Below are 25746 nucleotides of genomic sequence, written 5' to 3' on the forward strand. Positions count from 1 at the left end.
ATATAAAAAATTTGATGTTATTCAATTCCAGTTATTTATTTTTTTCGTTACCATATAGAACAATTATACATATTTTTAAATTAATGTTGGAAATTGATTTCAAAATGTAATTAACTCATTGTCGCTCGTATTTATGGTTATAGATCAGAGGTACATATTTGTTAAATAGTTGATTGTATTTGTAATAAAATATAATTTCAGCTCTAATTTTTACTTCAGTTATTCAGATTGAAATATGAAATTCATTCATTATGAAACATAAAACAACCTGTTTATAATAATTTCTAAATTAAGTCTTTCATTTTGTAATTTTCAGAGTAGAAGATGGACAAGAGATACATGACCCTATGAGTATGTTCTGAGTGAGGGTAACAAGAAGAAATTGTGAGAAATAAGGATAATGAAAATGATAGAAAGGTATTAGTAATTCAAATTCGTAACAAACGCTCGATAAACTTTATTTTTCCGTATATCACATGGCACGATCGGGAGCTTCCGATCAAACGCATATATAGCGATCTGCAACGGTCGTAATTTCCATGTGCATGCGTGTCAGAGCATTAGAAAAAATGTGTTATTAGACGTGGCTTTCGCAAAACTCTCGAGTATAAGAGAATATATCGTCTCGACATAGTAGGTCTTCGCTGCAAGCCCGGTAAGGCTGTGCTATTAAGGCACTCTATGCCAGGAATATGTTCAAAGTGCACGAGCGGTATAAACAGGATTCATGAAATATATAATGTATATATAATAGATATCTCTATAAAAGAAACGAAAGTACATTGTATGACAAATGGTAAATAAACATACATACATATGCAGACTCGTAGTTCAAGGGAAATTAAAACTAGGCGTATCCTAAAAATAATTGGACGGCGGTCTATAACGTATACCTACTTTAATCGCGATCCGTTTCTGTTTAGTTGTTCTGGGTGATAAAGGGGAATGTATGCGAGAATTCTTTTTGTAACGTTACTTTAGTTAGCGTGAAAAGACAATTTAGAGACTCACAGAGGATATCATCAGATATTGGATCATTAAGATATTAAAAATATTAAAATAATTAAAACTGTTTAACTACTATCATTGAAATCAAAATTCATATGCTTCTTTTCTAATTTTCTTATTATTTTCTTATATCTTTTAACGGTACTTTTGTAGATTTCTAACGAATATATGTTATTAACGAGCGAAATTTAGGAGGCGAACGGATCGTTTCATAAACCTAAAACAAAGTAACGTAAATGCTACACGACTATACTTGCTGGAAACGTAGCATCGTAAAGCGAGATACTATCTCTTCTTGGCCTTCATAGCCCCGAGTATTTTTCTAATCATAAGTAAAAGAAGAATGCGCGTGTTCGAAATTTGTTGCTTTCGTTTCGGAGACTCCCCGCTCGATGGAAGAAACTCACGTCTCGTTTCTTCTTTACCCGATTCGAGTGCGTCATTTCGCTTAAAAGTATTTATACATTTGATGGAGACAATATACACAACACACTAGAACTCTGTATACACATATTACAACCATAAAATTGTTCCATTGCACGACGATACGATGCTATAAATATACTAACGATGCACTCGACATCAAGTTTGCCAAGCATGGGTATATTAAAGACGCCATCGCGTGTTCCACAGAAAATAATGCAATAATTTGTTATTTTGCACGATACTGTAGACCGGAATTGGATCATCTGTTCTGAAACTACTTGTTCCCTCAGGTAGCCTGAATGGTGTTTAATAAATCCAGTTCACCGGAACCCATTGGTGTTCGGTGGCTAAGGCGTCTAACGCGGCGATCACCTGTCTAAATGTATTGTCGAAGTCCTCGTTCACGATCACCAGGTCGATATATTTCTCGTAGGCACGCTGTAAGGCCGCGGATTCTTCCAACGTTGCTTTCAGATCGTCCTCCTAGTTAGTGAAAAACAAACTATAATTTAGCTGCACGTTGTAAAGTTTGAGAAAGATTAAGTTTTGATTGCATTTAGTTCAAGTGTGTTTGTTGATGGTGATTCTTTCCAATCGGAAAATTGAATGTTAGAAAGATTGTAGCTTTTATACTTTGCCTTGAATATATTTATTCTTTGTTTTGCATTAAGTCGCTACATAAGTCCTATCCAGCAGAGTGGATCTTCTATAAATTCCATTTATAAATTAATAAATAAATTAAAAGAAGGATATATTTTATTACATTTGTTATGTATTGTAATGTCTGAAAAAAATGAGAATTTTGATACTGGATTTGTCATTATGGGAACATTCTGAATGTCTGATTACTATGTGATTAATGAACATATTTTTTCCTATTTTCTGTGAGTTTCAGAAGCACAGTTTGTATTGATTTAGGTAGTAATGTTATATCTACCACAACATTGGTAACTTATTTATATGATCGAAGAGGCGGACAAACTCTATGCAGCGACCTAATGTCATTAATAAACTACATTTTAAAATTAATGCATTGTCAATAAACTGCATTTAGATATTATATAAATTACAATTTTTCTTTGAATGTTACGTGATTCTGTATAGTGGTACATTTCAAACAATAATACTACACATCTACAAGCAATCACATTACGATAAAAGGAAAGAAAAATACAATGAATATGCATGCAAATACAAACCTCGTACAAGGAAGCAAGAGATTCCAACGTCCTGGCTCTTCTCGAGCTGTACCTGATGGAACTCTGGCGGTCAAACTAGCAAAGCCAACATCAAATACATACGAAAGATTAAATAAAGAACGCTACGTCAATCGAGAGAAGGAAGTTATACAACGGGTAATATGTGAAAATATTCAATATCAATCTAAATGGAGTATAAAGAGTAGTTGGTATTTGGAATTTTATGGAAGAAGAATTTCGTGGAAGAGAAACCAATCATTGAGTCATTGTAATCGAACAAAAGTGCATGCAATACATTTATAATAGGCAAATTACACGCATTTACACGACGACGGTAGACTGGCAGGCAGAGATTCGGAAGGTTGCATCGTAAAATATTTGATGGCTATGTTTATTTGAAACGCGGCCTGTGCCGTCGATATATGTTTCTTCTTTATACAAATTTCGCGCATCGAATCGTTCCATTTCAAATGGATTTCTTATTTCTCGTACGCGAAATTCGAACATGTTTTCAAAAAATAATAAATACTTAAATCATTCTGTAAATTTTTAAATATATTGTATCCGTGGAAATGTATTTACTTGATAAAAAAGTCATTTTAACGAGTAGTTGTAAAACTCGATTAACAAAACTTGAGTAACATTAACCAGTAGTTTCAATAATTAAAAATGATACCAATAATCAAAGCAATTTTAAACATTCAGTAGAAACTTCAATTCATAGAACACTTTCATTCTTGGCGTTATTATTGGCCGTAATGGAGATAGAAAAATGTAATTTTCATATAGAGAAAAATAGAAAGGGCAATGATATATAATAGCAGCGTAATTACCGTCAAGTTCCGACTGCTCGTTCCAGTCGACCTCGCCAAATCATATAACCATTTCAATTGTTCCATTCCTGGCGCCGCTATGAAGATGACATAGGGCATAAATTCCGTGCTGTTGTGAAGTATTTTCAGAGCAGCTGGACTACAGTCCAGAACACACATTTTGCCAGCTCTGATTAACTCCCTCACGGAATCCAACTTTGTACCATACAAATGCCCACCGTGTTCTCCATACTCAAGGTATCGATGCTCTCTAATATCTGTTTCCATGCAGTCGCGGTCGGTAAACCAATAACTCTTGCCATCTTCCTCGAGTACTCTGGGTGGTCGTGAGGTATCTATAAACATATGACTTCTATGAATCACAATATTATAATCCTAATTTGTAACTGTTAACAGTAGAAGAGAATGGTATTTTCCCATCAATTTTGTTTGTTATTCTCGTCAAGATCTCACGACACACAAAAATTATGACACTTACACGGAACAATGGTGCCGAACTTCTCAGGGTCGCTATTTATCAGCCTATTCTTCAGCGTCCTGCGACCAACTCCTCTTGGACCTACTAAGGCCAAGGTCTTACGTCTAAATGGCGGCATCCTGGCCACTTCTTCGTACAATAACAGTTCCGCACTGTCAAATTCACCGTTGGACTTCGATTGATACATCTTCCTCTTCTTCTTTTTAGAGATCTTAGTCCCACAGATGCTAATTTTGTGTACAAAATCCGCTTCCGGTGGCACGAATGCTTTTCTTCGTTCTTCCAGTTCCAGCGACGGAATTAGACCAGGCGGACCTAGACCCTCGCCCTCAACTCGCCGAGCTTGCCACCAATTTGGGTCTGCTTGGTCTACAATTTGTAGTACGTCACCTTTCTGGAATGGAAGTCCAATCTCTACGCACGGTAACAGAGTGTCTTCCGATGGATCGTAGTCGAACAGCGCTCTCATGTAACACTATAATGTGAAAACAAATTCGAGATTTCAGAAGAGAAACGTGGTAGGAGGACTGCGGATTTTTATGTATTTATGGGAAATTTGAAGATGCAAAAATGCATAGAATGCGTTATAATGTACAAAAACGCATAAAATAATGAAAGTATAGTGCTCGTTAAAATATTTAGTAGGTGAAACAAATGCCTGCCCAGATTTTACTTTCTCGGTTCTTTTTATAAAAATATAAATTTGTTTAAATATTCTCAATTTAACGATGAGTTCTATCTTTTCTTTTCTTTAATAGGAGAACAGTTTTAAAATTCAATACACTGACTAATTCTTTAATTATAAATTTTCTCATTTGATTTGAGGATTAAATATATGTTTTCGCTGTCGATCTATTCTTGAATATTTGCAACATATTTATTATTATAACATAAATTATTTTGTTAGCTTTTACTAAATTCCTTCGATTTAACATATAATTTGAAAAATTAACATATCTGTACGTAGATGATTGTTTTTTCTAGTAATAATAGTATGTAGTTCTTTAGAATTTCATCCATTCATACTTTTTATCCACCTATGTTTTATTCTTGTCTTCAAAACATAAGGTTTTTAAGCTCCGATGTTTTCCTTCACATAATTCTTATCTGTTTCCATTCCTAAAACCTTTCACGTTTTTGAAAAAATTGATATTACAGGATATATAAACAATGTGCGAGCTATTCACAAGTGTTCTTCGAGGGATTGAGTTTCCCATTCTCGATCCACATTATCATTTATTTACACACGAAATACAGAGCTACCGCTAGATATAAAGAGTTATTACAATTTGTGTTTCCAGTAATGATTTTTATATTTAGAACACAATTTTGACAGCATATTCTGTTCAGTCTTTTGGACAAATTCTATCAGTGAAATAGTAAAATTTTATAGTCTAAATCCAATCGCGTTAAAGAAACCTCTTGTCGGAAGGTGGAAATTGTAACCACGTGTCTCATATAGACGCCATTAAATTGAATCGTAAAGATCCTAAGAGGTCGATTAAACATATTTTCGTACCTCTATACTTTCATGCTTTTAATAGAAGCAATCTTCTTTTCAAGAAGGTGGCCTTTCAAGAATTTTATTTTTACTTTCCTTTTAAATTCCCACCTTATTCGTGGTGTAAATTCAATTTAGATTTATACCATACGAATTAAGATAAAGGAATTTAAAATTAGCCAACTTTAACCAAATCAAAAGTTAAATTATCTTCACTTACCGTAGATTTTACGGGTCGATTGCCATCAGAAGCGATTCCAGGTGCAAGTTTCAGCGACAAATTCTCTTTCGCCTCGTGAATGGCTTCCTGAAGCTCCTCAGGGTTGTGAACTTCCTTCCCGTTCACTTCGAGGATTACCTCGCCGGTTCTCAGGAGTCCCTGGCGGGCAGCAGTGCTTCCGCCTAAGATCCTGGCGATGATCAAATTTCCGGATTCGTCGACCTGCACCGTCAGACCCTGTACAAAAACGTACCAGTGAAAATAAACTTGTCTGTTCCCGTTGAATGCAACCAGGTTTGCTATTTAGTACATTTAGAGAACAATCGACGATTCTCTATGTCCGTTCCATTTTTGTTGTTACATTCTTGCGATGTTGCTTATTTGAGAAGACCTACTGTTTCCATTTTAGCGTAAAAGTGTAAACGAACATTGATGGAAGGCCATCATGCAAGATCATGGCTTTGTGCACTTGTTTGTCGAGAATACCTTTTGCTGACAATGAGAGAAAATAGCGAATGTTGAAATAGACTGTGGTTTAGCATACAGAGAATTCACCGGGTCTCAAGGATGTTTTGGCTGGTTTTTAGCACGTGGAATCGACTTCACGATAATGTAAAGATCGTATCGCTAATGTGTCATTTGTCTCTTTGCGAAAGAGAAGCCTTAGCTTCCAAGAACTTTATTATAAACGTGTATCGGTGCTGCTGCAATTTTATTAAAAAAATTTTTTGGATGCAGAAGGTTAAGAGCAGCATAAGGAAGAATAATGTATTATGTTTCTGTTAAAATGTTTTCTTCGCTTGGTATAAAGCTTGGAACAACGTGCCAGATTCATCGAAGAGGCCACGTGGCCTCGAATCAGCATCGCGCGGATAATAAACGTTTCCGAATTATTTATGAACTGCGAGTGGCATTTCCGTCTTTTCTTCGTTCGAGCGTGTTAAATCCGATTCAGAATGGGAATTCTCTCACGTGACGGAATGGTAAACCTCTAAAACTAGAGCCACGAACGAGAAAGTCGGCGCGAACGATTATATTTCTTTGTTGATTGCTCGACGTGCCTTCTCGTCAGCCGCTTTCTTCACCAACGAAACAAACCGTCAAACACAGAAGCTAAACATCCTTTAACACCCTGAACTCTTGAAATCTTTACAAAGATCTCCAAATATTCAAAGATATATTTCTGAGACTTTGAGCTATAAAAATTATTTGATTATTTGGAACAGCGTCAAACGTTCATATCTATCTGTTCATATCTTCCGTTAATTGTATTTCAATTAATCTTTTTTGTTAATTGTAAAGCCACAAACATTACACAGAGTGATCCAGTCGATATAGTACGACCAACAAAGATTTCATGTGAAAATTTTAAAATTTATTTTCGTCAGTCCTTTCCGATTGCATAATGATCACTGGGACACTGTGTTCTTTCATTAATTCTAGAATTCAAGAATTCTATCATGAAAGAATTTTTACCAGAGGTTCGTTAGGTTGCCTCCTAAGTCCAACCATCCTGACAGCTTCCGTCCTCTCGTTGGTAGGCATCGTCAGTTGTGATGGTTCCGGCTTCGATGGCGCTTCCTTTCGTTCGACGACCGCGTCGTGCGTCTCTAGAAGGGCTTTTAGATGAGAGCCTCTTAATAATCGTACGAGTTCGCGCGCGTTCTCGTCCCTGGAGGAGCGGAGCGCGTGACACACCTCGTCAACGATGTCACAAATGGACGAGCATACCGGTTCCACGTGAAGTGGAGGATCCTCCAGACGCTCCTGGACCTGCAACAGTCACGCCACGATGTCTGTCAGGTTTCCATGGGAACTGGTTTTTGTTCAAGTCGTCCTCGTTCGTCCTACTAACTCGACCGGCAACTTTTAGGATCTCTCGGTCAAGATTAGATTCCTTTCTTTAGATATTTTTCTTTGGGATGTTTTAGATTACCTGGTAAATTTAGTTATTAAGTTTAGTTATTTGATCGAGCAATTATTTTCGAAGATTTGAAAATTATGCTTTTATAGATATAGTGATAGCATAGAAATTTGATTATCGATGATTGAACTATGTTAAAATAAAATTACTGCAATGATACGAAGCTAACGTATTGTTGCGCAGAGGTTTACAGAATGAATCGATCATCATCGACGAAATAATAAGTCCCTGGAGCCCATCGAGGGCATCGAGCGCTCCTCGAACTCCTTTCTGGGCTACGTGGTAGCGTATGGCCAAAGCCACAAACAGTGAACGGCTTAGTCGTCGTCAGTTGTGAAAGTCGAAACGGGTTTCCGCATCAAATTCACCGTACGAGGAACCTTGGTTACTCTTGGTCCCCTCGTACAAGCCGAGAGAAACGAAGGTTTTTACTCTACACTTGAATCAACAATGTTACGCGTGATATCAAAGGTGTTTCAATGTTTTCTATATATTTATCGAACAAATTCTTTTCGTAAATGTGAAAATTTCATAGAAGACAGTAACGTATTAGATTCAATTTATTTTTTGATTGATTAAAATCGCAAGCATTTTTTGCTGATTTATCACCTAAGAGCGTGAAATTATCATTGCGCAACGATGACCCTGTGTCAACGAGGTTTGATTGGATTAGCGTCGAACCACGTAAGGCTAGTGTACTCCACATTGAACCAGCCAATGCAGCGTTACAACAATGAAAGAGTAATTACGAAAGTAGGTCATTCACAGTGTTTCAGAGCCACCTTCGAGAATACTTGATACCTGAACGCTACAACGGAAAATGCCGAGCAACGAACAATCATGTACCTCTTAGAATAATTTCTTTAAAAAACAGATAGAGAGAAAAAATTATATTCCAACTAATGGAATCAAAAGAGATATATCATGCAAATTCTCAACTATAATAAAGGGAAAGTGGAATTGTGTTTAAAAATATTACGAAAAATTCAGATGTCAGTCAAAATTAGCCAAATTAATTCTTTGAGACAAATAGCTATTTTTCGACAACCACTTAATATTAGTACAAAAAATTTATTGTTATCTTTAATATGAATGCTAAATAAATGCGAAGTGGTATTTCGAGAGAAATTATCAAAACGATCGAGCATATTTGGATTAATCGAACAAGATCAGATGAAAAATTCTCCTCTCGTGTGAAAGACTAACGCGAATCGTTCGTCTATGGAAATTGTTTCACGAAGCCGTCGAAGTCGATGTTCCTCACCGCCAGTATGATTCATCGTCGAATCATTCGCGTCGATACATGTGCATCGCAGATGCACGATGTCGATTCAACGATTTTGTTCGATTATACGAATTGCGACATGGCATAAGTTTCCGTATGTAAGATATCGTACATTTTGGAAAAGGAGCATCGAAAGGAAGTAATGAATCTTCGATTTAGGCCTCTCTGCCCACGCGACTTGTATGTACACGCAACAATAAATCAACTCACGACGCGAGAGACATCAAAGAACACGGTCGAAGTTGTATTTTGGTTGAAACCTAAGAAAACAGTGTGTGATTTATCGAGAACCGTGTGTGCACGTTAAAATGCGAGGGATTGCTTTCATTAACGCGTGCTAGAAAGTTCGATTCCCTTACGAATTACTAATTCGCACACAAACGTTAACTTCGTATTTGGATAAGCGACTCCAACACTATTTTCGAGAATTCAAAGACTGTTTTTAGAAAATCAACCTTGCTACGTTTTGAAAAAATTATTATTTATCAGATCAGTTGTATCTTTTCCACATGAAAAGATATGTCAAGTAATAAAATTAACTTTTTCATTTTCTTGAAGTCTTTTTCGACTGAATTGTATTCTCGCAACCTTTATAACAGACTTATATTTGCTCATAAGCTCGTGAAAATTAAAAATGAAACGTAGTTATTTTTATATAATTTGGAGAGACAATCGAAGGAAAAGAAGTAACTAACAATTAGTGAGTAGCAAATAAAATTAAAATGCCACGTTACGTGGAACGAAGAATCGTGGTATTTCTCCATATGTCGCAAGATTGTCATTGTCGTGGGCACGAATTATACCGTATTTATAATGAAAACGACGGTAGAACAGCTGGTGTTCAACGAACGTTGCAGCCTATAATGAATTCTTCTGTTCTTCCGTGACGTCCCTGAAAAACCTCTCATGAAACAAACACAGGATTATTGCGCTTCAAGAACAAACAGCAACTCGCTCATTACACATATCAATAACTAATTTATGTGTGACAATTCCGTGTCCTTCTTACTTCCTTTATGTTATCTCTCGTTTTGAAATTTTTCAAAGGAAAATCAAATAAATCACACATTTGTAGAGTAGATGTCGCAATTCTAAACGATACTGCAGTTCGAATGACTTGAAAGAAAAATGTTAATCGACGTTCACTTACTGCTACAAAAACAAAACAAAGAATGGAGTGACTCTTCTTCAGAAAGCAATTTGAAATTCTACCTTATCTATTTCCAAGAAATTACACAACAAGTGGAATATCTTTCTTTAAGAGAATTAGAAGACTTCTCCAAATTTTGTTTTTTCGCTCACTTCAAGAAATTGTGCGGCCTTTCCTTAACAGAATCGTCGAACGATTCCACCAAGTTCCGTTTCTCCAAAAGATGAAGCAAAGCACAACGAATGGTTCAAAATATGGATGGACAACAGTACCTCTCTCCTCCTCTTCTTTTAGAAATTACACAGGAAGTAGAATAATACCTTCCCCAAAACAGAATTATCAATCCACTAAAAACTCCACCGTTATCTTTAAATTGCCTTTGTTCAAAAACTGACACGAATAATATTAACAATTGATAAACGAAACACGTCTAATGTATGAAAATACAGATCATAGTACTCTCTCAAGATCGAGCTACTCTCTACCTCAAAATCCACGGGCCACAGACGCCAAGAGGGGCCAACGGTCAACGAATCGCGCTTTCTCCTGATCTCACGTGTCGTCGTAGCAGCAACAGTCTTCCACTCATCCACCTTTTTCATCTATCCACATTTCTACCCCAAGCTCACCACCGTCCCACCAAAATGACGAAACGAGCCTCCTCAAAGATTTCTTCGCAGGAATCCTAACTTACACTGGAAGCCTGGAGAAACGCCGAGGCAGAGGTCGCCTGTCTCCGTCAGGTAGGACGCAGTACTCTGGAGAACGAGCTGGCCGCCGTCCTGGAACTGTAGTTCGCCGTATCGATCGGCCAGTGCCGTGAGGGTGCACTCACGCGGCGACAACCGACGGGGTAAACGGCCACGGGAGAACCTGGCGAGGGGTTTCCACAAGGGATAAACGCGACTTGGACAACACGCACACCGTGTGTGTTACTTAGGTAAGCGGCGTCAGAAAACTGCCGCGCCTACTGACGTTTCTTTCGCCCCCACCTTCGTCAGGCGGCCAGCCTGAAACAGGTGGGGGCCCTTCTTCGGATGGTATGCAACACTCCGCTACGTTCGATGCAGGGCCGTCTACGTGCGTGCATTAGACCCCATTCTACTAGATTTTCCATAAATGGATGATTCGAGATTTTGAAAATCGATGGTAGTTTTCCATTTAGAAGCTTATTTGGGTAATTGTGATTTTGGCAGCCGTTCAGAAGCAGCTACATTCGTCAACTGGGGGAAAAGAGGAAAGCGATGTTGGAAATATTGCTTTTTATTTATCTTGGAATTTACTGTTATTTATAGGTTCTGCTTGTGCCGCATAAATTAGTCTGTGAAAGTGAGCCACTTGTTTGTTGAGAATTGAAAATCGATTACGTGGGTAGCAAAATTGAGAAGTCCACAAAACGTAGTTTTAGATATATCTCGTACAGGTCTTAGAATCTTCTTACTCTTTTTTTTATTACTGAATATATGTAAAATGGGTTTGATCTAAAATTGTTACAACATGATTAAGGATTACAGCGAAACGAGGTCAATTAACAATACCAATTGTCGTGCAAAAGTTCGTGGGGAAATTAGAATTTTGATAGGTAGTAGGCATGTATACTGTTATTTTGATATTTTAGGTAGTAGGTATTTATTGGTAGTCTTATAATAAAATTTCAATGCAATGACATGGGGTTAATTACCAATTGTCACCTTTTATAATATATCAAACGAATGAATAAACGAAGTCCATTTATTGATTGAATTAACTCTATCAGATCTAAAGTTAAAGAGTACTCTTTCAAATTCGACGAGCTTACGATTGACAGTAATCTCACTAATTACGCGTATAGAGTTAAAAATCGAGGATTTTAGGATTAAACTAAGTAGGTCATGTTGCACTAGCTGGTTACACGATAATATTATTATCTAGCTAGTATCATTGTCGGAACTTCCAACGTTTCTTTCGACACGGGAAAGCGGCGATGTTTAAACGGAGTGCCAACGTGTAAACGAGAACGTGCCTCGTTGCGAGGAATGTTAAATATCCTAGCTACTCTATCTAGAAGAGGTAGAGGGGTATTCCTCTTACTACTCGAGCATTCCAATTGCGTACATTATTCCTGCGTGAAAGTACACATACACACAAACTCCTAACTTTCGTTTCATTCTTGTCCTTGGACATATTTTCATAGCTACGAAATGTCCGAGTCTGCTTTTGTCAATGATAGGAATTTATGACGTATGTACGTATCGTTGATTTGAAGAATTATGCAATTCGATTGCAGTCGGGTCGATGAATATAATGTCGTGGCAAAAAAGAAACGCTGGCAGTCATCGACACCGATCGGTTTGTCGATCTTGCGACACAGGTAGACCCTTCTCGAGATACTCAATAATCCGTTATTCGATACAACGGGATCGTATGACTCTAATGTTAAAGACAACTATTGCTACGGCAACATTAGCGAGTCTCGGTGTATTGAATAATTAAGAAAGTTTCACTTTTGAAGTAATTCTTCTTTCCGGTATCTTTATTAAATATTCTTTTAATCTTAAAATCTTTAAAGCTTTTTAACTAATCTTTAATCTTTGATTATTGGAAGGGCAAAATCTAGCTCCGAAAGTTTACATAAGAAACATATGCCTTATATCGTTTCATAACAAAATTAATGTCAAATAATTGTAATATATTTTATAATCGATTCATTAAATTCATCATTTTGCGTTACGAATGCTTTTTTCGAAAAGTTTCTAACTTTTCTTTCATTGTATATACATGTCGGAGTCAGGTTGGCACTTTGGGGCCTTCTATGAACCTTTACTTACTTTACCGTCGCAGATGTGGTTAGTGTTTATCAGTGCGAATGTGGGCACTACAAGAGGCTATGAGTAACGGCAATAGGATGTCCGAGATGATGGTGACAACGAATCCAGGTTCGATAACGAATCCACGGTCCACGGGATGACCAGTATCAGCGTGACTTACTCGGCAATTCGCTCAACGACTAACTAACTAAAAACTCCCTGAATCCAGATGAACCTACCCTTATATACTCCTGTCCCCGCTTCTCGGGTCGATCCTTGTTTTTAAGGAGAGTCATAAAATCATTCCGTACCTCTGTCAGGTACGCGGCCCTCCCGTGACCGTGGCTACGTCTGGTGACCCGTTATGTCACCTTAAACCCTAACCCATCGTCGTAACGCCAGGTTGGAACATTAAAAGTTGTTTTCCTTATTTTTATGGCTTAAACATTAAAATCTTGACTATGGTGATGGGAGGTTTTCCCAGCATTCCCGACGGAAATACATATACATGTCACAATCATTGTTCCAAAAATATACCAACAAAATTGTATTCCAGATTTCCATCCTCTCAAATTGTACTAAAACGACATCAAACTAAAACCGCATGGCGCCTAACTTTGCCAGTTACGTTCCTGTCACTTACACGTGCGTCAATGTCGCATACGCGTGTTCTCCGCTCGTCCCTTCGCGCGATTACAAAGCCGGTTGAAATTACATCGTAATCCGTGTGTGTACACGAGCGCACGCGACGTGACACTGCCTCGCGATTTCTGCGAGAGCGGTCATAAGCGATGACTCGGTCGCTGAAGTCCGAGCCTGGGCCAATTGGCCAGGACCTCCGAGGTCGCGGTCAATTACGCCGGATATCAGAGAAGCCGCGGCAACGATTTGTCAATTAACATACTCGGATTATTCACGAAGCATGGTTCGCCAGTGGTTTCCGGCGCCGCTGGCGCGCGACCGCTTGATTCACGGTTTGTCTCGCTCGCTTCTTCCCTTCGCAGGAAACGCCTTTGTTCCCAAGGAGGACCCTCGCGGTTTCCGCTTTTCGGTGGACTGTCCACGGGATGGCTTTGTAAGGTGCACGTTCGAGACCGGGATGAATGAGACGGAGGAAAAAGAACGGAAGTGGAGTTTGTCATTAGTAATACAAAGGTTAGAGTAGTTGGTACAGGGGTGGAAGATTAATGAGACCTTCTTCTATCCGTAAACTGTGATGTTACTTTTCAGTTAGGATTCTTTTCTGCTAGAATTTATAGGTTTATCTGCGTAAAAGCTATAAAATTTAGAAATGTTAGACAAGAGAGATGAGATGGAAAGAAAGATCGAAAGTTCTGTTTGTTATTAGTGGAATATCGTAATATACGAAGTGTCCGATTTTATTATATAGATTCCTGAATCTTTCTTTTTTTTTCACTCAAATTGGTGACTTTGATTTCTTTATAATACCATTTTATAGTGAATATCAGAGTAATCTTGTATCTCGAGTTTTATCAAATTCATAAAGATTGACAAGATTTACTCAGTTTCTGTTTTGCACCTACTCCTCGAGCACGACGTAACTCTATTAATGGAAATTTTCCTATTACTCAGGCGACTTCTCGGCCTAATTAAACCTAACCACGTTCAGCTGAGTCATTAAGACATTCCCAAGATAAACTAGCAATATTAGAATATACGAAAATAAAAATACCTGGAGGAGAGATACCACGAGAAAATCAAACTTCTCACACCTCTCTTAGATCCTTTCTTCCAACAGTTCCACATTAGCCACCAAATTTACCAAGGTTGTTTGGTGACCGGTTTTCACGGTTTTCGACGAAACCAGTAACGCCATATCGCATCTGTCAACGTTTGCTATTGTTGTCTTGAACCGAGCCGGAAACGAACACCGGCTTCTTAACGACTTTTCGACACCAGACCAGACTTCTACCTGCTGATCCCGAAGAACAGGATGGAATGTGGGCCCAGCAGGTGCGGTAAGTTGTATACATATATACGTGTGGATGGGCACTAACGTTTCGCAGGAAAGCCACGGATGCGTGCAGTTGATCGGGAACAAGATAATTCGAACGGTTTTGGGTCACGAGCCAGCAACCAACTTTGAGACTTTACAGATACGCTAAACTTCAAAGATCTTTTACGCCATCATTTTGGAATATTTTTAGAGACCTAAAGTCAAAGTTCTTCTTTTTTATAATTCTAAGAATTTCAAGAAAATGTTCGACTTGTTGGACCACTTCCAATAAAAAGATGCTCGAGTCTTCCAACTGCACTTCTTCCTCTGTATAGAACACTGAATTATTGAACGTTTCTTAACTCTCCGTAGATACAGTGAATCATTGACAAAGTAACTAAAATTCCATCAAATTTTTTATTGAATTGTTTTATTGAAAACAGATTTGATTCAACAAATAGTTGTATAACTTAGTAGAGACCTAAGATATCTACGGAATGTGAAAAAATATATTTTACGGAACATTAAATGTCGTTAATGCATTATACAAATGATGAGAAATATACGCAGACGTATCATAGTTGTTACGTAATGGATCAGAGAAGAGGTGACGTACGTAGTCACGTCACACTGCTGAATTTACACCAATCGGCGGATAGTAATATTTTCACTTGAAGAGCCCAAGTTGTTCCATGGTTCGACGGGAAATGTATGTCACGACCAAAATAATGCGGCTGTTTCACGCAGCCATAGTGCAAGCGGTGTGTAAAAAGAAGCCGCGTACAAGACTTGTTTCGAAAATTTCATTGCTCGGACCGAGTGTTCCGACGTTTTCGAGTTCCAGCGTCGCGCATTCCTGCGCTACAGGATCTTTGAGGTTAGCGTCTCTTAAATTTCGTAGGAATTGCTCGGTTAGTGGAAATGTTGGCTCATCTTTGCACGAGAAGAATTGAAAAATCGTATAAGAATTAAAAACACTATTTATGTTTTAAAAATCTAGTTTTAATTATTGAGGAATGTAGCAATTGAAATTAATGTATTGTAATCAAAGAGACTGAGAATGATTAGAACAAATAGTTTGTTGCGAATTTTTATAGACATTAACTGTGTTATATGTATTTCTAGAATGATTCATTCTGTGCAAATTTTTGTAACGATTTACTACAGATCGTAATTCCCAAAAACGTACTGGTCGTGTTGAATATCGAAATACGAGGTGACAAAACTATATTCGATGTTACCAGATCATTTTCTAACCAATATCACGTGCACAACCTAGTCCGAATATTTTCAATCGTAGCGACACTAGTTTCGATGGCTAAAAACGTGCGAATTAAGTCTTAGAAGATTTATGTGTCTTCGTGTGGTATATCGAGTTCATAGTCGATTTATTGCTTTGAATTCAGGTAGCCGTTGTTAGATGAGATTGTTTGAGAATGTCTGGCGTAACATTCATAAATTATAGCGAAAGGTTTTCAGCGTCTGAATTTCTTGTTTTACAAAACAGAAAGTGGCCATTACAAGTTGAATGAATGGATTGAATGTCAACGATGGGAAATAAAAATTTGTATAATAGCGCTGAGTGTTGGATGTGAGAACGAATAGTATTTTGAAGAATAGAATACAGTCGTGGAAAGTGTTTTGTTCACTGACAGGAAGCTTTCGTAATATAAGAATACTATACATCGCAATGGAACAGAAAGCTGAAATCAAAAGTTGAGAGAAATAGGCAAGTGAAAAGGCGTTCATTTATTACAGTTTTGATGGTGAAGCTGTAATGAAACTATGGAAACGAAAACGAGCGGCGACACGGTCAACGAAGCGTATTTATGTACCGTGAAAATGACATAGATGACGTTTTTACTAAACAGTAAAAAAGCACGTAAAAATATTAACCTCTTCAGGAACGAATTTATTTAAAGTTAGAAAACGATCATTATTTCTCATTTTTCTGAGAAAAGGAGTGTACGCTATTGAATACATACGCGGCAAGTGGGTTTTCAGGTTAACTATTTGTAAAACGATTTTCTCCGTCAAGGGAATATTTATGATTTAAATTAAAGAAAAAGTATATACAAGACATATACAAAACATATATACTTCCGTTCACAAGAGATATATTGGATCACAAACTTATACGAATATAGATTTCCAACCGATTAATTGTTCTCTTAATAATTTAGATTAATTATTATATTTTGTATGAAACTAAATGTTCCGATACTTCTTTATTCATAATTTCCAAGAGATGAAAAAAATAACACTTTTATTAAAAAGATTAAGGGAAACACTAAAAGCCTAAATAAATGAAAAATCGAGAAGAAAAGCTTTGAGAAGGCGTAGAAATGAATAAACGTACCCAAAGGTTAAGTATTCAGCTTTACAGAATTCCAAATGTTAAACAAGTTAAACAAAGCTCGGTAATCGATCAATAAAAGACAGGATAGTAACAGACTAAACAAGCCAGCCAGCCCACGAGTAAGTATATCTTTCCTATTTTTACGAACGAGCTAAGAAACCGATCCCAAACGAGTATCGAGCGTGGAAGGAACGAGTTCAACGACATTCGAAGATTTTTACCGACCTCGGCAAGGGGACTCGCGGCTGGCTGCGTTACGTTTTCCATTTCACGGCGTTGCATTCGTACGGGGATTTCACGGCGGACGAGGCACTCTCTCGTAAATGACGGTCTCTTTCTCGTAAAATCGAGCGTAGTAAACACGTGGCACGTGCATGTGTCTCGAAACCATCTGCCCTCAGCGCGCATGATCCAACGACGCACGCTATTGTTTATTTCGCCGGTGCCAAAAATAATACACACACGCTCGAATAATGGTTGCAATTAACCCGATTCGATATATGCTGAAAAAATTCTATACTCAAGCAAGTGGCAATTGACAATCTAACAAATAAGCTATCGATTACGAGGCTGTAATAGTTGCGCTCATCATTTACTACGAATGAGAAAACACAATCTTCATCCTGTTGTAACAAAACTAAACTTCTTCGTTCTATTCTAGTGAACTGCAAATTAGCCGGTAGTGCGAATAAACAATGATTGATAACAGGAAACAATTATAACAAACTGTCAGTTCAGTTCACAGTTGTAAAAGAGAAGATATCGCGGTCATGCTTCCCTATAATATTAGATATTTCGAAACAACATCTTTAATTTTAATTATTTTCAATGGAATATTGCTTGAAAATTGTATCCTTTCGACGTAGGAAATGTCCACTTGCATCACATCCAAGCAAACTAACCTCATATTTTTATTTATTAACGAGATTTAAACCAACTTGTTTAGAATTTACTTTCTAATATACGTTATTGTAATAACACAAAATAAATGGAGAAGATTTCTAAATTCTTGAATTCTTCGTATTACGAAAGTTTATCATCGTAACTGGATACAAAATGGGAGGACAATGATGTAATACAGGAGACAGAAAAGATCACTAGCATGAAGACACGCGTTTACTCACCTTCACTAGAGACGTGACCACAGGGCTATCCAGGAGGCCTTTGAGGAACAGCAGATCCGTGTCGTCAGCCACCTTGCCCAGCTCCTCCAGGTTGTCGCGTACGTGCATGAAGGCGGCTGGAACAGTGACCAGACACTTTTCCATAACACCGTGCTACGTGGACGTGCGCGAAGGGCAACGACACTACCGGCACGAGCGTCGAGGGTGCAAAAGAGCGACGCGAGGGGATGCCGGGTGTGGCCATTCCATGGATCAATATTGGGGCAGCCACAGGTGGCTGGAGCTAAAGCATGAGACACTTCGGTGGAAAAATCGAAAAGCGGGAAGTCGAGTAAGTGTTGATGCGAAAGGAAGTATTATTCACGGTAAACCATTCAGAGGTAAAATTTTTAAATGGTTACCTTTAGACCGCGAATATTTATGCATTTATGGAAAGTTGAAGTATACAAAAATGTGCAAAATGCATATAATATGCTAAAATGTTTTAAGTACTATAGTACTGTAGTATATAGTACCTCTATAGTGGTTATAATATTTATATAATATTGAGTTATATTATTTTTATAAAAATGTGAATTTGAATTAGTATAACCGAAATTATTTCCCGTTTATACATATCAGGTACATTTTCCCCTAAAACGCTACGTATTATTTGAACAAACATTGTAATTTTGCGAATATTTCATTCCACGGTATAATAGTATTAATTTAGAAATAAACAGCACATACATATTTTACATGAGTTATGAAAACAAAATGTTCTGATTCATATGCTCACTAGCGCGTGTATATTATTTCGTATATGCAGTTCACATGCCAGTAGAATAAAAATAAATAATAGAAAGAAAATAAATAATAAATTTAACAACTTGGGAAAATATGTTTTTGCAAGATTCATAATTTAATCAAGATCAAAATAGTAATGAAATAATGTTGGGTATTAGTTTTCAGAATATAAACTTAAGGGTTATGTATTTTATATTAAAAATTTAAGTTTTTGTCAAGATTTTAGCAAGTACTTCCTTTATGAATGTGAATGAATACCAGACTTTTCATTACATACGACTTATTTGTGATAGAGTTACTGCTGAACTTATTTTTCCAGATTTCAGAATCTAATTAATCAAAGACTGATAATTAACCGAATCTCAATTTCAAGTATGATGTTCGTCAATCTAGTTTGTACAATCTAGACTCAAACATATTATGTTCGGATTCGAAAGAAATTTGAAGCAAGCTTAAGGACCAAAGAATCATCTTACTGCTAACAATGGTTTCCAGCTGGTGCCAATTAACATTGAATCCATTCACAAGTGCCAGGACTAATTAGAGTCATAATCATACTTCGACCTACCTTTTCACTCTCGTTCGACCTTACTTCGTCGAACAATTTTCAACACGAAACGACGTTTAGCGTAATTATGAATGAGATAAAGCCTTTTTACTATTTCAAACAAAGAATACAAAAAGATCGTTCTCTTGTTTAATTGTCAATATTAATAGCGAAAAACGAGTTTAAATCAAACATTACAAATCGTTCGTAAAGTATTTGAATGTGGCGTCTCCTCCTGAAAAACGCCTTGGAATCTCAATCTTTTATAGATGATATATTAAAGTTTTGATTTGTTTTAATAAAAGCAACGACACAAGATGTTTTACTAAAAATATCTCTTATTTTCGCAAACATATTCTCTTACAAAGTTAAGTCACAAAATTTTCTAAAATTATCTCATTTGCAATTATCTTACATCCCTTAGAACACATTTATCATAAAGGGCAGTTTGTCGAACCAGTTGTATCTTTATAATTTATGACGTTTAATTATCGAAGACCAGACGAGGCGTTCTCCAGGTTCGAGTGGTTCTGATAAATAGTGATTGGCCACTTGAATGTACGATGATAAGCGATGTCGACGACGGGAGGTTTGCATGATAAATGCGTGTAGTTACACGAAGCTATCGAACCACGAGTGCATAGAGCCATACTATGACGATCGCGTATCGTCTTTCCGGAACGCCTCGACCTATTTCTCGCCTGGTTTACAGCCGAAGGAAAAAGTTCTTAAACCAGTCTGTCCGTGTGTATACAGGCGAAACGAAACGCTGGTTTGACGATGCGTTATACAAGCAACTGCAAATCTTTAACTTTAATACGAGACGATATAAAGAAAATTATATCTTCTATTTGAAGAAAAATATGATCGTGCCAAATTTAGTGTAATTTTTTACCATATTTTTTTATTTGAGATTGTCTAACGTCAATATTGGATCAGAAAATATTCCGCTCGCTTGTTCTGACCGAGTTTGTGCATGAAACAGAAATGCAGAAGAATTAAGAAGAGTATTTAAATACACTTAGAATTGCGTCAATTTTTTCGAACCTTCTCTATTTTAGATTATTGAACTCCTTGGTAATTTTAATTAATTTTAATTAAAAGGAAGAAACGACGAAATTGCAAAAGGGCATTCAAATTTGTTAAAAACCAAAGCGAAGCACATAAACGTGGAGGAATAATATTTAGATACGAGAAGTTTGTTCGCGGAATTCTGATGGAGAACGAGAAGAAAATATTTCTTCTGAACGTTATGTTAGACAAATTTTCAATGGCATTTTTTCAATGTAGAATCAAACAAATCTAAACTAACATCGCAGCTTTACCATTTTCTATTTGATAGAGTTTGGTGCCATTCACAGCATCGATGCTGGCTAACAGCCGGCGATCTTCTATCTTCTCCTTTCTTCCGAAGAAAACCATTTTGACGTTTCTTCTTACACGACGATGTAAACTCTTATATAAGAAATCTTTAATACATCAACAAATCATATTTTCACTTTCTTCTCCGTTTCACATTTTACATTCTCATCGTCACATCTAACGTCACGTCTCATTGACGTCACTAAACGCCAGACACCATAAGTAAGTACGATTATTCTCACATTCTTGCACTATCAAACGAAACAAGAAATCTCTTCTTTAGGAGTCTGTATCTACTGAATCCTATCACAACGTTGAGCGTGGGACAGTTTCAATTACCATAACTCAATTATCACCGAACTATCCATCTCACTATCAACAATCGCTGTTCTTTGTAACACGCATTCTCACGCGATCGTTGATCTTTCGGGAAGCCACGTTCCTTTCGGTAGCCAAGCCAGTGTTTGTCAAGGCAGAGCAAACAAGAGAATTTTCTTCGAAGACGTAGGAAGCGTGCACACTGGTCCGTTCCGCGGCAACACGTCACGGTGAATGGAAACTCCGTGTTACACCTGCTTGGGGCCCCAGGCCCCTGCCACGAGACTAAAAGCGACACCCCGTGGAAGTGATGGAACACAACGAAGTTAGAAGAACGTTCGCGCCGCGCCGCACTGCTCCCTTCGGGCTCAGGAAATTCGTGACGCTCTTTAAGGGCATCCTGACTACATCACAGAAAGTGCTCTTTCTTTTGCGACGGAAACATCTTTAACGGCTGATGCTTTAAAGTGCTTTTTTTCAAATCAAATAGTACAAGCATATGGAGCTGGTAGTTTTTAAATAGTTATTTGTGGCATTCGTCGTGGCTGATTGATTCTCGAGGAATTCTCTTTTTTCTTTTTCTTTTAAAATGACGGATGTCGGTAATAGATTGAAACTGTTGAAACGTGGGATTGCGTTGCAAGGTGCAAGGAGGTAAACAGGTTATTCATTCGGACCGAAGATTGTTGAATGTAGGATAGTCCATGGTTTGATTAAAAGTTTCGTTCAAGTTTTAGTTGCTTTCTATTATGATTGAGAAGAATTGGCCTCTCTTTTAGTAAGATCTCGTTAGTGTTAGTTGTTCGCTGTCGTAATTGAGGAAAATAGTTCTTGCTTATGACGTGACCTTTTAAAAGTTTTGTGAAAGGCTTGAATGATCTTTGTTTCATTGTGTCCCATTTCATTTGTCAAAGTTATTTCACATATTCACACATACACAACTCTGAAGATTTCGCACAATAACGAACCTCACAACTTGATTTTCTTTTAAGATTTTGACGATTAATACCATCAGAATGGTTCAGCTGGTTACGTTACGAAGTTTTTAAACTACCAAAGCAAATTTCAAATCTAATTGAATTTCACATATCCATAGGTTTCCACTCAAGAAGAATCACACTTTATTATTTACATGATCTAGTCGTTTGAACTACATACTCCGTGAGAAAAGACGCTGGGGCGCTTTAAAAACAGAACGTGAATTGTATAGTCTACGAAGATTGTCGCGATGCGTGTTGTCGTCGCCGAAGAACGATTGAAACTGACGTTTCCAAAATTTCGTCGGGGAAGGAGCGCATCAAAAGGAGAGGAAAGCTATTCTTATTTTTGTAGACAAATCAAAGCGAGGGAATACGAGAAAGAGAGGAGCGTACGATGAAAAGGAAAATACCACCGGGTAACTGCCCGCGAGAATCCGAGCACGTTGACGAAGGATCCAGAAACGAACCAGCTGGTCTCCGGAGGAAGGAAATCATTCTTCATGGACGTAATGAAAAAAATCGACCATCACTTGGCTCGTGTCTCATTTTGGATAACTTTTTTGTACAATTTGTCGCGATTATTCACCCTTTTCTCCTTTTTACGTTATTTTTTGTTCGATGTATCTTAAACAAAGAGTTGACTTCGAAATAACTTTACGATGAATGGAGGAATTTTGTTGTAACCGAAAAACACGTTTTTGGTCTTTTGGATTTTTGAAATATTTGAAAATTTTTAAATTTATTAGTAATTTTTCTTCTACTACATTTTGATGGAACGTTAGTCTCTTGTTTATGTTATTTTCGGTTAATTATTTTAAAGTATTAGTTGATCTTTGTTGAAAAATTATCTTATGATCAGGGGAATTGAAATTCCATGATTTTCTTAGGTTCTTTAGATAGATATTTATAAAAGTTTTAGATTATATTTTTCCATTGGATTTTTATCAAGGTGAAATACTAGGGTTATTTAGAATATTTTACGCGAGATACTTCTGAGTCGATTAACTGTTTTATCGTGAACAGATGTTCAACGTAACCCACCGATCGTGCAAATCGTGATTTTATTGACGTTTATTTTGTCCCACACTAGAGAAATACACAGGCTCCGGACCAGGGATGTGAAACTGCTTTCAATCAGGATGGCCGTAAGGTGTAGACGGAAACCATTTGCTCCATCGAAATTATAAAACGGAAGCAACTATGAATTCGATACTAGAAGGCATCGCCTGGAATCCATGAAGATTTTTAATAAACTTTTTATGAAGCAACTCAAACTTAAAATTGTACATACGATAAAAGTTAAATATAAAATTCTTGGAAAGTACATGAAAAAGATCGCTTTTACGATAGAAGTAATAGTATAACAGAAAAACAATTCAACGAAAGTAAGGAGCTTTCCTGGAAAGCTTAAGAAAAGGAGGAGGAATGAGTCTGAACACACAAAATTTTTAGAGATTCTTAAATCTGTGAAAATAAAGATCGAATAAAATTTGAATTCTGAAAATTATCCTGGCTGAAGATTGTAAATTTAGACAAATTTGGATTTCGTGATGATGTTACTATATTATACGTAATCATTGAAATTAGTATTCATTCAAGGTCCTAAGGTGTATAGCTGGCTTTGTTATGGGTTTTATCGATCGTCCGAGTTTTCTTCTCGAGAGCACGCGTTAATATCGACCGTCTCTTTGTTGTAATTTTTCCATGACGTCGTGAATTTCTTTTCGGCGTTTCAAAGATGTGAAATATTCGTGAAATTGAAATTTTGGAAAAATATTGGTATCAAATCGAGATATCTGATTTAACTTGTCAGTCGTGAAAGAAAGCTAATAAAGATAAATTAATACTCATTAAGTCGAATTCGAGCTATTCAAAAAGTAGTAATACATATCTGAAATGATCCCATTAACAGGTTATTCTTCAGAAATGAGGTAGGTAAAGAATTTAATGTAAAAGTATTTGCAAATTTGTTCCAAAACCTGATGACCACGTCAATGTGATACTAAATCCCTGTGAGACGTGTCTGAACCGCAATGTGAAAAACTGGAACGTAAGTCAGCATCGATGGTGCTTCCACTGAAATCACGTTAAATTCAACAGGATCACAGACATTTTGTGTCAGAAAAGGAAGAATCTTCGAAGAATGGTAAACGAAAGTTATAGAGAAGGAAAAGTTCGTGGAAGTCGGATGAAACGGTTCAATCAATATCCTCCATCCGTACAAATCAAGATCCAGAGAACTGTCAAGAATTCAAAGTGACGAGTGGAATCTATCGAAAGTTTTGGGGAGATCTGATAAGACGAGACTTTAGAAATTCTACGAAAGTCGAGCAGCAAAGTACAAGATCTTTAGATCTTTAAAAGGTTTGCGGCTATTTCGTTAACTAGATATTTAAATTCAGATTCTATTTAACGCAAGATTAGAATTACAAAGATTAGATTACAAATTTCTTAAGATAAGTTTACATTTTTTAATTCAAGTTCAGATATAAATCACTAGTGCAAATTCAAATTTTCTTTCTTTTACATTCAAATTTGAATTTTCAATTTGAAATTTTCAATTTTCTAGACCTCGATATAAATGGCGGGAGAACTAATCGAAACCCACTTCGATAACAGAGGTGAGTAAATCAAATGGTTCGCGTAGTCAATAAAACGTTACTCGACTCAGTTCAATCTCTCCAATCTCGGACAGTTCAATCTACAATCCGTTCTGTACTCGAATAATTTCAAACTTACCGGAAGTGGATTTCAAGTGCGGTAGTTCCTTCTTAGGAATGATCGAGGGTAGTTTCGAACACCCACAAATGTCCTCGATATCCATCATCGACTTGCTATTCTTCATCCTGGTGGACGATAGTGGAATGTGGTTTCAGGTGACGCCAATCGGCATCACGATCAGCATGGATCCCAGCCCCGAGTATTCCACTGACAGGATCGAACTTCCGTTTGCCCAAATTCCCGATTCACCGGCGACCTTGTCATTCTCCCTGTCACTCTTCCTCTCGAATGTTCCACGTGTTGTCCACGTCCCCCCGTCAATTGATCTACGTTTGACGCGAAGTCAAAATGGCAGTCGAAGATCTCGTGATCTATTCATAGATCACCGGTAATGGTCCGTGATCGTGGTAGAGAACGTCGAAGAGAACGAACGAACGAGGAAGACCGCAACGGGACCTATAAGCCCGCGCTCTGTTCGTGTCCGGTACTTATAGCATGTTGCGCGGGGGGTGGGTTTTTGCACCCTCTCTCTCGCTCCGCTTACACGATTTTGCGACTCGTGGCAACGAGTGCCGCGTGCGTTCGGATCGATCGATAGTAAACGCGCCCACGGAAGGGTAGAAATATTCTGGATTACGGCGTCATACAACTTACAACAACAACATACAAAACAAACGCCTTGACGATCGTCTTTTCGAATCAAAAGATAGATATTTTTTTAAATAGCGGGGAAATTATGTTTGCATCTTCAATTATTGGAGATATGTGGTTTGGAGCTTTTA

General features: G+C 37.3%; 1 protein-coding gene across 6 annotated transcripts; it reads right to left on the bottom strand.

Annotated features, from left to right (window-relative positions):
- Window positions 1-437: 437 nt before the first annotated feature.
- LOC117206228 (MAGUK p55 subfamily member 6) lies at window positions 438-25414 on the bottom strand. 6 transcript variants are annotated; one of them, XM_033445372.1, is made up of 8 exons: window positions 24983-25413; window positions 18251-18366; window positions 7142-7438; window positions 5666-5902; window positions 3945-4419; window positions 3467-3801; window positions 2634-2708; window positions 438-1917 (listed from the first exon to the last, which is right to left on the bottom strand). In XM_033445372.1, the coding sequence occupies exons 1-8, from the start codon at window positions 25086-25088 to the stop codon at window positions 1741-1743; spliced, it is 1818 nt and encodes a 605-aa protein (XP_033301263.1). In that variant the 5' UTR covers window positions 25089-25413; the 3' UTR covers window positions 438-1740. The 6 variants fall into 6 exon arrangements, with proteins under 6 accessions (XP_033301263.1, XP_033301264.1, XP_033301265.1 ...); XM_033445373.1 differs by lacking the exon at window positions 24983-25413 and adding an exon at window positions 20909-21025; XM_033445374.1 differs by lacking the exon at window positions 2634-2708 and having other exon boundaries at window positions 24983-25414.
- Between the last annotated feature and the right edge of the window lie 332 nt (window positions 25415-25746).

This window comes from Bombus bifarius, unplaced genomic scaffold, assembly GCF_011952205.1.
Source record: "Bombus bifarius isolate JDL3187 unplaced genomic scaffold, Bbif_JDL3187 scf7180000008000, whole genome shotgun sequence".
Lineage (NCBI taxonomy): Eukaryota > Metazoa > Arthropoda > Insecta > Hymenoptera > Apidae > Bombus > Bombus bifarius.

Coding starts and splice junctions, on each gene's coding strand:
- LOC117206228 (XM_033445372.1), bottom strand. CDS start 25,088: ATGAAGAATAGCAAGTCGATGATGGATATCGAGGACATTTGTGGGTGT. Junction 3,802..3,944: donor GTTCGGCACCATTGTTCCGT/GTAAGTGTCATA, acceptor ATATGTTTATAG/ATACCTCACGACCACCCAGA. Junction 1,918..2,633: donor CTCTTGCTTCCTTGTACGAG/GTTTGTATTTGC, acceptor TTCACTAACTAG/GAGGACGATCTGAAAGCAAC.